Genomic DNA, 11,832 nt, shown 5'->3' on the forward strand with positions numbered 1-11,832 from the left:
CTTAGGTTTCAGCTCGGCACGTGATTGGCCAGTGAGGTTTGACCTGCCAAATCTCAGCCAATCAGATTTGTGTGATTTGCAGCCGTTAGCATGCAACTCATTTGTTTGATTCATGGTCAGAAGGTTAGCAGCGTTTGCTAAACCGTACAAGCCGTGCGTTTCTCACCTCTTTTCACTTTTAAAAGGTAATTATAACTGATTTTTTTGCTTTCTCTGTAAGTTTAGTCTGTAATTTAATATCGGCTGGGCTTTGAAGGTGACTAGCGTGTATATAAATATATAAAAATGGATGTCTGTGAGTGTGTGCGCGTGCGTGTGCCATGCGTGTGTTTATTTGTTTACAGTTGCTGCTTCTTTATGCTTCATATCTGTTATAACTGTTATAATTGTGCACAATCGCTATCTATATCACTATCCTAGATAACCTTTCCCTGATATCTACACCGTATATAATGCAGCAAGTTCACTAGAAGGACGCCATGTCAATATTGTCCCCTGTTAATAATGATGATAATAAAACTGCCATTTGTTTCTACTTGGCTCCTTTACAGGCTTTTATTTTTTATTTTTTAAAGTACATCTATCATCATAAAATGTTGAGGTAAAAAAAAAAAAAAAAAACCTGCTGATTTCAGGTCTGTGATCTAACTGATATCTCAGGGGTGCTCAAACTTTTGCAGGTAATGACTCCTTTAGGTGTAAAATACTTTCTTCACAGATTTATTTTGTAAACATTTTATTTTATGCAAGAATATTCTGCTTTTATTTTGGATTTTTCACAAACAGATCAAGTTGAGTTTTGGAGACACAACAAACAACCTTATACTATACAGCAGTTAATACCATCAGTATGATATACTATACCACACTGCATTATACGGCCAAAAGTATGTCGACCCCCTGACGATCACAGCCGTATGTGGTTCGTTGCACCAAAATACGTGCACATATTTAGAACATCATTGAATGCTGCAGAATTACAGTTTCTCCTCACTGAAATTAGGCCCAAGCACCTGTACACAAAGCAAGGTTCATGAAGACATGGTTTGCCAAAGTTGTTGTAGTAGATCACGAGTGTTCTACACTGAACAATGACCTCGATCCCACAGAACACTTTCGGGATGAAATGCTGACTGCACCCCAGACCTCTTATCCTGACATCAGTGCATGACAGATTATTTTTTCCAAACAATAAATATGTTTGAGACCCACTTGATTTCTCGGTAGTGTTTGTCCAATGGATGTGCTAGATAATAATCTGTGTGTTGTATAAGCAAGTAAGAGGTCAAAGTGCAGTCCATAAATTCATTTGGACACACATTTTACTTGTGCAACACTTAGAGCAGCTTTGCAGTAAGCCAGATGCAGATTTAGATCCCAGTGAGGAAGCTGGAGTGTTGAGGAAAGCTTCCTGCAACAACATGAAACAACAAGGAACCAGACACAAAAGTAAACCCATCCTCAGCTGTGTCACCAGATAGTAGGATTATAAATCATGACAGCACTGGTTACCCTTTTCTCTTTACACCTCTAAACTGTGTTGTGAGGATGGTCATTATGGGCATGTTGTCCTGGGTTGAATACAGGATGCTCTTTCGGAACACAGCAGCAGCCATTAGGTATAAATCGACAGTATCCAGGTTGGTTGGACCTCAGCAAAGGTGAATATTGGGAAGAATCTGGTTTTGGGAAATGCAGATCTTTAGGCTATCAATGTGACCGTTCAGCAGAAGGCGAGTGGCAGCAGGAATGGATGAGAGAGTGAAAGAGTATTAAGTCTTGACTGACACTTTGCTACTAGATGGGATTATGATCTTTTAATCTTTACTAAAGCAATGATGAGCTGTAGAGGTTTTTTTAACGTGAGAACCATTTTTCATTATGGCACACTCTTTACTGCACAAAGAATAAAAAGAAATGTACAGTTTTGGCTGTAAAGGATTCTTGTATCTGTGGAATGACAAAACCAAGGCATTGGCATTTTGATATGCTGCTTGTACAAGGAAGTATGGCTTTGAGTCAATACCTCCATGCCCCTTGCCGTGCCACCCCATGCTAATGGAAATGTTTGACAGAAATAAAAGCATAAGAACGTGCCATAAAACATAGAATGTGAAATGAGAGGAGTCCAGCCTCTCGTGAGCTGCTTTGCTGCATGCTTGTGATCTAATATTGCAAACTCTCTGTTTATTGAATGCAGTGTTTTTGAGAAGGCCATTTAAGTCGCATTAAGGTACCAGCTGGTGCTTATACTCAAGATTTTCATAAAGGCTGGATTGTAATGCAAGGTCTGTTGTTTTGGTTGAGCTATATCTTTGTATTAAATGTTGTAGGTGCACTTTGGGGAAAATACATCTGCATTTCCTTTACAAGAAATAGAGAAATGGTGTCCGGTCAAGTACTATGGGTTATTTTGTTTGTATGCACATGTTTAGTAGATCAAGTCTGTGGTTCAGAGCAAGGTTATGATGGATTATTTAGGGAAATTCCCATACATGCAACTCAATAACAATATCTTCAATACTTCTCTCCTGTGTCAGGTTCAGTCCAGTGCTTGGCTCAGCACAGCTAAATGGCAGCAGTACAGGAAGGGCCATGGAAAAGCCTGAGCTCAGGGAAGAAGGTGGTGCTGGCTGCAGGCCTTTCTGTAGGGGCCACAGTGGGATACATCTTGTACCGTCACATTCGTAGCAGCGGTGGTGAGATATTTACCTGTTGTGATGAGTTAACTCTGGTGATCTGTTATTTTAGGTGTGTAATGGGTAAACTTCTACATGGTTCAATACATTTAAATTATTTTTTAATTTTTTTCATATGGGGGAGACATGGTTCTGTGAATAATGGCTTACAGCCATTAATGGCTTCTGAGCACTCCATTATTCCTAATGATAAAATAATTCTCAGTGTATTTGACATTGCTGATTGTACTGTGTAGCATTGGTTAAGCAGCGTGCTTGTTTTTGTTTTTTAGTAGCTCAGAAACAGATGGAACAGTCCAGGTTTTCCCTGCCACTGGACGTGTACAGATGCATTGCGAGGCACCAGAGTGCCTTTCTGGATCTTGTGAGTTTATTCTTTCCTGATTTCCTATTTTGTATCACAACTCTAGTTTCTGATCATTGAAAAAGAAACAAATAACTGTTTGTAATATATGAACATTGTGTTAACTCGGTGTTCCATCCTACAAATGGCTGCGAAGTTTGAGTTTTCTGTTTATTTCCAGGTCAGTCAGAAGTCAGGAGCTCAGGTGAACGTGCTGCCCAATTCAGACGATCAGAGCTCTGTGTGCTTCTTGCTTCAGGGAACAACACAGCAGAACCTCTTGGCTAAATGTGCTCTGGAGAAGCTGGCCAATGACAGTGAGCTTATCACTGACGTCATAGAGGTTCCACAAACTGCCTTTGGACGAATCATAGGTCCTGCACTGAGCCTGACTTCTTAACATTTCAAGATCATCTTTTCGTTTTTGTTCTTCTGCCTTATTTAATGTGTCAGTAGACTAAGAAGGGAGCCTTTGTGTGTTAGGTCGTGGAGGGGAGACGCTGAAATTAATTAGCCGGACATCAGGAGCTCGTGTGAACTGTTCACGTGAAAGAGGCCGCAGCTTGGAGGAAAAGGGCAAAGTTACGATTGTGGGGACACGCCAGGAAGTCCAGCGTGCTAAGGTGAGGTGGTTGTACGTTCCAAAAACGGTCTAAAGTAGCCTAGACCAAACCAAAACAAGGATGTTTACTGCAGTGACTCAGATACAGGGCTAGGAAAAACATACAGTTTCAACAGACAAATAGTTGCAAAGCTTCAAACCTCCACCATCTACCACATGTGCAGCATCTATCCAATTACCACAGAGTAAAATTTGGATATTTTACCTGGTATTAAAAAAAGAACAGAAAATCTGTTTATTTGAAATGCTTCTATAATGCAAGTCTAAGAGTAATAATTGTATTAAAATGATTACCGTATAAATTTGTAGCAAGAATTTATGCTTTTGTGTATGTAGTTTTATTTAGCTTTCTATCATTGAAGCAATTTCCCACAGCTGGAGCAACAGCTATTCTTAGACAGGACATGAAAATCTGGCGGTTCATGTTTATGGTAATCATACATACAAGAAATGCTGTAGAGTTCATTTATTTATTTGTTTGCTTTTGTTTTATTTTTAGGACTTAATCATGGAGAAGGTGATGGAGAATGAGACGGTACGGAAACGGATCAACCAGTCCTCTGCTCTGCGCCAGAAAAGGAAAGCCATAGAACTGGAGCCAGTCCACAGACCTCAGGGCCCAGACACTGAGCTCATGCAGAACATAACCCAATATGATCTGCTCTCTCCAGTTACTGAAGCAGGACTGATTCAGGCCAGTGGATCGAATGGGTTTGCCAGCAGCGGGGACCACACAACAGAGAACTCGCTTCAATCAGAGGAAGAGGAGATTTTCTCACCAGCTTCACCACTGGAGTATTCAAAATTTGAAAGTGAGCAGAGCAGAAGTAGAAGTGGTGTAAAAAAGTGCACATAATGGTCACCAGAAAGTACATTAAACTGCTCCCTTAACGTGTTGTACTTTTGGTTAGTCTGATTAAATGTCATGACTTTTAAGAATGAAAGTTCTGAGTAGTTCGAGTCTGCTTTGTAGTCGCTATACCACTCTATCAGCATTTTGCTTTTGTCTGGTGAGATTTATTAGTTTGTTGGAGTAGAGTATGTGATCTGATGCTAAATTCAAGCAGACTTAATGTATAACAAAATATTTTCCACCTGAGAACATTTTTACTTATATTTGTTGCGTAGTATTAAATATTACCTTTTTCCGTTACCTACACTGATGCATAGTAAAGGCAATGAACTCTGTACCTGAAAGTGGATTTATTATTGTGGAACACGCATTGTATCAACATGTGTTGCCATCAACACAATGCTCAGTATTTTATGTGTACTCTTGTCAGTCCCGAGTCCAGACTTGAGCTTCCAGCCAGGTGAGCATTTGGAGGTGTATGTGTCTGCATCGGAGAATCCCCAACACTTCTGGATCCAGATCATAGGTGTTCGATCACTTCAGCTGGACAAACTGACTAAAGAGATGAGTCGTTTCTATAACGGAGACACCTCGAATGTGAGTCTAATGCATTTCTCCTTGTCTCCTCTACCTAGGACAGAAAAACGCACATGGTTAACTGGAAAGTTCTGTTTACACTGTTCAGGAGCACAGAGTCAAGGCTATAGTTGTAGGGGACATTGTTGCTGCTCCCTATCAGAACCACGGCACATGGAACCGGGCTCGAGTGTTGGGCGTCCTGAGCTCCGGTTTGATTGATCTGTACTACGTGGACTTTGGGGACAATGGAGAGCTTCCAAGGGATCAGTTATGCAGCCTGAGGTCAGTGCGAGTGATGTTGACGTAAAGCACCTGCTTATCTGTTTTGTGCTGAAGTTTACCGGGACTCATCATTTCTGTGCTGTTTTAGGAGTGATTTCTTGAGCTTGCCCTTCCAAGCCATCGAGTGCAGTCTGGCAGAAGTGCAGCCTGCAGGTTAGTGCATTCAAAATGAAACTGTGACAGAAAATGCACTTAAATCCATATCTAATATTCTAATTAACATTGTCTCAGGACACTTTTGGACCGAGGATGCACTTGATGACTTTGAGACAATGACGTACTGTGCGCAGTGGAAGCCTTTACTAGCCAAACTGTGCAGTTACTCGCACACAGAGATGTCTTCCTGGCCCAGTGTAAAGCTGTATGATAACAGCCAGGGAAAGGTTAGAGTACTTTTAAATTTCAGCTTTCTCCTTCTTTCATTTATTTATTTATTTTAATTTTACACCTATGTACAGCATTGTTGAATTCACAGATTTAACCAGGAGGTATTGATTACTGTGACGTTTAATTAGATGATTTAATTCATCATTGCTATGTGGAGGATTTCCTTAAAAAGAGCATTTTATGGAAGAAGACAGTAGGAAGGGGTTTTCTCTATTGAAAATACTTTCTGGTAGAAAGAATGGTCTGCATAGCTGTTCAATGGTAAATGGAACTACTTTTTTAAATGTTTTTCCTCATTAAATGAAATTTAAAGGCGAAAGAAATGTGTTGTGAAGGCTTATGTGCCACTAGAGGAAAATAATCGTTGGTCTCCTCTCGTCTACACTGTCATCGAAAAAGGAACACAATAGAACCAAAGATTATATAACTTTTACTCTGTTTTTTTTTTTTAAGGTTGTGGATCTGGGTGAAGAGTTGATTCGCTTAGGCCATGCAGTGAGCTGTCAGGATGAAGGGAGCGGGTTGAGGGAAGATCATGATGAGCCAAGATCTCTGCAGAAGTTGTTGGTAAGAAATATGAAAAGCCGTTTTCTCTGTAATTTGTACATTACTGCTTTTTCACCAAACTAACAATGTCTCGTTGCTTGTCTGTAGGATGACATGACTGGGGTCAACTCAGAGTTGAGTATGTCCTGTATAAGCTTGTCAGGTAGGTTCCAAAAGTGCCAGAGTTTATTCCATGGGCCGGTTCCACCAACAGGTCTTAACCAAGGTAGTCTTTACTGTGAAATGGATTGGATTATTTGACAGGACTTTTATATAAGATGAGTCTGACAATAACTCATGTCCAGAAAGTTATGAACAACTAGGTGTACAACCAGATGTAAACCCTGTTGGTGAAAATGGCCTCTGAACTCATATGTATGCCTTCAACACAGTATACAGTAAGAGAGCATAACATGGAGGTTAAAGGCCTGGAATGGCAAATCGTCCCTCATATCATCACCCTGTCAAACTTTAGATTACATGTATGTCAGAGTACATGTTACTCTATAAATAACTACCATTTAGACATCATGTATGAAGGTTCTTCATATCCATCAGTGACAAAACAGTTGACATGGTCATCGTCGAGCTGCCCCAGTTCTGTAGATGTCGAGCGAGCTGATGTAGACCAGAATTCCTCTAACAACCTCATGCCTCCTTCTTCGTCGCTTCTCTACTCCACACCATCTTTGAGCCTGAGTGAGCTGGTCAGCAATGTTATCGAGTCCTCAGGATCCGTGCTGTCTCCACCTGGCCAGGAGCCAAGAGTCCTGCCTCACCAGGACCTCTCCGATCTTCCATCAGCAACACTAGCGACGCATATGCAAAGAGAGTTCTCTTCGGTTGTCACATCCTCCTCATCTGCCGTAGACATTGTGACCTCAGCAATGTATTCTGTCAGCCTGAGTGACAACGTCTTCCTTGGGACATCGTCCAGCACCAATGTCACATTATCTTCAGAGCTGACTGAACCAGAGTCTCTCAGTACCTGTAGTGAATGTGCATGTAGCATCAGCAGCAGTCGGACTAGTGATGGAATAAGAGGTGTCTGGTATTACCTTACTTCCTCTCAGGACTCCTCTGAGATGTCGCTCAACAGCACCATGCCCAGATCAACCACAGCTTCTTCATGCTCCTGTCCAACCTCTTCATCCTTCTCTCTGACTGAGCAGTCTGAGGACACGACTCCTGAGACCTCCTCTTCTGTAATCTATCTCAGCTCTGACCTGTCAAGTGCTGATGATGCTGAAATGGTAAATGGAGGTCCATCTAAACCAAGCAAGTCTCTCCAAAAGTGTAGTCTTACCTATTTGAGTGACTGCAGCAGTGATGAGAGTGATATCATATACATTAGAACTACCAAAGCTGTGTCTGACCCCTCTGATAAGGGAGCTAGTAATTCTAAAGATTCTACATCTAAGATTAATGTGAAAAAGCAACAGTTATTAACAGGAGGTCCCAGTGAATCGCCTGAACACCTTAATGAAGGTTTAAGAGACAAGACTGAGAAGGAGGTGGTCTGTGAAGAAGCTATGCCAAGAGAGAAGGGCCTGGAGCTTGCAAACCAGAAGACGAACAGTGGTGACATATCAGTAAGAGGTGCTGTTGGTTTAATGGTGAATATTCTGGTGTATTTGAACCTAATCACCAAACACCATACCTGTAGAATATGTGTGATTACCGCAGAGCAGGATATCAACACCGCTCCCTGTTTATTCGCATTATAGTAATTGAAATCGATTGCTGAGGTAATCGATAAGTAGGAGCTGACGTTTTTTGAATCCCTAGCTACGTTCCTACAGCTCGTAATTCACAATAAAAAAAACCCTAACTTTGTCAGGAGGTCCCATTTTGCCAAGTTGGAACATCATCATATCATTGTAACATAGCAGCACCTAAAATTAGGCAGCAACTGATTTACCAAAGATCATTAAAAAGCAATTGATTATAAGGCATTGACAAAGAAATTCAACTTTTTTGTATTTGATACGCCTATTGATTATTAAATACACGAAGATTGTTTGATTCATCCATTTTCTCTAGTGCTTCTCCTACACAGGGTCATAGTGAACCTGGAGTCTCTCGGGGCACAAGGCAGGGGACACCCTGGAGAGGGTGCAAATCCATCACAGGGCACAATCTCACACACATGCACTCACATCCATCAACATTGTAGTGGTGCCAGGCAGACTAAACACAGGTTTTTGGACTGGGGAAGAAACCAGAGTACCCAGAGCAAAACACAAACACACACGGACTGTGAGGAGGTGAATTCGAACCCTTAACCCCGGAGCTGTAACACCAGCTACTCATGTAGAGGTGATACTCAGCCAGCATGCTTTTAATTAAGGTTAAATAACAAAGTTTTTTTTTTTCTTTCTATATTTCCTTCAGCACTATTAATAGCAAAGTACAAAATATACTGTACACCCATTGTAAAATAAATCATACAATAATCAAACTATACATAAAGTTTAAATGCTCTTGGAGAGCTTGCAGAATATTCTGGCAGAATATCCCAATTAAAGATTAAGCTTACTATGAATATTCATTTCCCTGATCCCCGGTGGAGAAAAAACTTATTTTCCTCTTGTCAAGATGGTTGTGTTTAGAGAAGTTGTGATTGTTAAAAAATGATGTACATAGTAGATACAAGTTTAATCGTGGTCATAAAATATGACAAACATGAGAAAATGTCTTACCAAAAACATTCAACTTTCAAACACAGGAGCAGTACAGTACAAACCCCCTGAGGTTATTTACCATAATGTTTTTTGTTATTAATGTATGAAAAAGTAAAATATAAACTACTATATTTTCCCATAGTACAGTGAAACGTACATTCATAGTAATTGCACATACACTACACTTGTGGTGAATGGAGATTGGTATGAAATACAGTGTTGTCTACTGGAGCACTATGGGACTGGCTAATTCTCAACACAGAGGTTAAAACAGCTCACTGTAACTGGAAGAGATGGTTAAGGTGTGTGTGTGTCCACACAAGAATATAAAGACTTAAATTTTACACCACTGGGCACCATGGGATTTGTTGTGTGTTTCTTTATAATAATCGCAATACAGTGTTTTAAATGGGTGCACAAAATTGAGTGACGGTTTGAAAATTTTCTTTTGTTTCATCTTTGCAGAAGTCGCCTCGATATCTGGAAGTGTAGATGATGTTCTTGAAGATGAGTTTAACTGACTGAAGACCAAAGCCAATACGTATTCATATTGGTAAGAAAAGCATAACATTTTATGTAGTTATATTTGATACCACAGTGCTGGTGAAGTGGTTGATTGGTCAGTAGGTGTTGATTTCCCCCCCCCTCTGACTGTAGTGATGACTGCAAGGCAAATCTTGGGTTTAATATTAATGAACACATTCTAATGCACTATATAGTCAAATGTTTGTGGACACCTCACCATCTCTCACACACACGTGCTTGTTGAACATTCCATTTATTCCAGTTTTAGTTCCATTTGCTTTTATAATAACCTCCACTGATGCCGGGTGAAGAGGTCTGGCACGTAGTCCAGCTTATGCCACAGTTTGTTGGGGTTGAGGTCAGGGACCTGTCCAGGCTACTCACATTCTTCAGTACTAACTTTGGCAAGTCATGTCTTCACGGACCTCACTTTGAGGGTACAAGGACATTGGCTCACTTAGTTGCATCGAACGGAAATTGTAATGCTACAGCACCTAAAGACATTCTAGACAATTGTGTACTTCCAACTTTTTTTGGGCAACATTTTGATGTGGCACACTTGGGTGGGATAGTCAGGCTTCCATAAACTGTTGGCTATATTTGTGTTATTGTTTCTAATGTAACAGCTAATTCACAAGGACTTATATAACCTACACTCTACATAAATGGGTTAAAAATGTGTTACTCTTGATTCTGTGACTTTTCTGTGAGGGGAAAACTAGCATTTTTAAAAGAAGGCTCCATTTAAGCAGTGCTTTGTAACCAGGGGCCAAACTGTAACTTTTACATTTTTTTTTAATCATTTTTAATTACAAGAGAGCCAGGTGAAGAAATAGCTGTTTATTTATGATAACAGGAACCATTTAAGTAATGCAACATAGACATTTCACAGCATCAAATGTAACTATAATTAGATTAAAGTGTACAGTGTGTAATTCATTGAATAAATAAAAACGGTGTCTTTGACTAATTTCTTTGATACAAAGAATTAAAACACATCGTTGTTGGATAATAATTAGCATCACGGTCATTGGTTTTCTTAAAACATCATGGTTTTATTTATTACATATGCAGTAATGTGTTTAGAATAAATAAAAGGTGTGCTCATTAGATTGTGATTTAATTCCCATGTTTTTGTTCTTTTCCTCTCAGAGACTACCTTTAAACACACTGCTGACATGGACCTCATGCTTCTGCAAAAGCAACTGACTGTGCTATATGTTCTGTTTTTCTTTTTGTCACTTTGTTGTCTGTTCTAGAGTTATTGTCAACATTACAGATCTTGTTTTATTCACTGTGTACTGAACTACTTGAGAAGAGTTAATTGATGACCAGATGAGGAGTGGCACTCAGGGAGTCTGAAAGTGTGAGCTTTGGAAATGAACCTCAGTATTATATTAGTTGTGCACTTGGGTGATTAAAGTTGAAACCATATGTAATTAATTTACTGTAACTTTCATTGTTTATGTTGTGCATTTAAGGGTTTAACAACATGCTTCGAAAAACATACCAGGATATGAATATAATAAAATAGAGTATTGTTCTAATCTGGTCTCTTTCTCCTCACATCCTTTGTTCCTGTTCATATAGGAGCTGTTTTAAAGCTCTAGTATGTTATTATTCAGAAAGTACACATGAAGTTTGTTCTTAAACACCTCATGTCTTAGTGTAGAATTAGAACCACCTCACAGATTACTTCATATAAATGTTATATTAATTACAGGTTGATGTTACTGACTTAAATCTTTGCATGACTTGGCACAACGTAAGTACTGTCCGCTTCAACTGAATTAAGCAATTATTAACCGAATTATTTCCAAAACCTATAATAAATAGAATTACTAGGGGAGAGCTAGCTGCTTATTATTACTATGAATCGAATGAATGCATGTACAGGCAAATACGTGTATATTTACATTTAGCAGACACCTTTATCGAGAGTGGCTTACATTTTTTCATTTCAATTTATACAACTAAGTAATTGAGGATTAAGGGCCTTTTTCAGGGGCAGCTTGGTGGAGCTGGGATTCAAACCCATGACCTTCTGATCAGTAACACACACACGAAAAAATTGGATAAAAGTGTCTGCTAAATGTAAATATACACGTATTTGCCTGTACATGCATTCATTCGATTCAGAATAACAATAAGCAGCTAGCTCCCCGATAGTAATTCTATTTATAATTCACTCTCACTCTCACTCTCATTCTTTTTTCTTATACAATATGTGCAGGCTATTATAATAATACGCTTGTTATTATTGTTGTGTTGAGTAGATCTGAGGCAGAGAAGTGTTAGTGTAGGTGTGTGTT

General features: G+C 39.5%; 1 protein-coding gene across 5 annotated transcripts; it reads left to right on the forward strand.

The window, feature by feature from the left end:
- The first annotated feature begins 33 nt into the window (after positions 1-33).
- On the forward strand, positions 34-11,067 carry tdrkh (tudor and KH domain containing). Of its 5 annotated transcripts, none has more exons than XR_003445290.2 (15): positions 34-185; positions 2,541-2,699; positions 2,972-3,063; positions 3,224-3,416; positions 3,526-3,665; positions 4,164-4,476; positions 4,948-5,114; positions 5,203-5,378; positions 5,467-5,531; positions 5,610-5,761; positions 6,219-6,332; positions 6,420-6,474; positions 6,852-7,903; positions 9,461-9,548; positions 10,673-11,067. XR_003445290.2 is itself a non-coding variant. In XM_027177502.2 (15 exons), the coding sequence occupies exons 2-14, from the start codon at positions 2,573-2,575 to the stop codon at positions 9,514-9,516; spliced, it is 2,709 nt and encodes a 902-aa protein (XP_027033303.1). In that variant the 5' UTR covers positions 34-185; positions 2,541-2,572; the 3' UTR covers positions 9,517-9,548; positions 10,673-11,067. The 5 variants fall into 5 exon arrangements, 4 of the variants coding, with proteins under 4 accessions (XP_027033303.1, XP_027033305.1, XP_027033304.1 ...); XM_027177502.2 differs by having other exon boundaries at positions 6,852-7,910; XM_027177504.2 differs by having other exon boundaries at positions 6,870-7,910.
- The last annotated feature ends 765 nt before the right edge of the window (positions 11,068-11,832 follow it).

Source organism: Tachysurus fulvidraco, chromosome 8 (assembly GCF_022655615.1).
Source record: "Tachysurus fulvidraco isolate hzauxx_2018 chromosome 8, HZAU_PFXX_2.0, whole genome shotgun sequence".
Lineage (NCBI taxonomy): Eukaryota > Metazoa > Chordata > Actinopteri > Siluriformes > Bagridae > Tachysurus > Tachysurus fulvidraco.

Coding starts and splice junctions, on each gene's coding strand:
- tdrkh (XM_027177502.2), top strand. CDS start 2,573: ATGGCAGCAGTACAGGAAGGGCCATGGAAAAGCCTGAGCTCAGGGAAG. Junction 5,532..5,609: donor GGCAGAAGTGCAGCCTGCAG/GTTAGTGCATTC, acceptor ACATTGTCTCAG/GACACTTTTGGACCGAGGAT. Junction 6,475..6,851: donor GTCCTGTATAAGCTTGTCAG/GTAGGTTCCAAA, acceptor TCATGTATGAAG/GTTCTTCATATCCATCAGTG.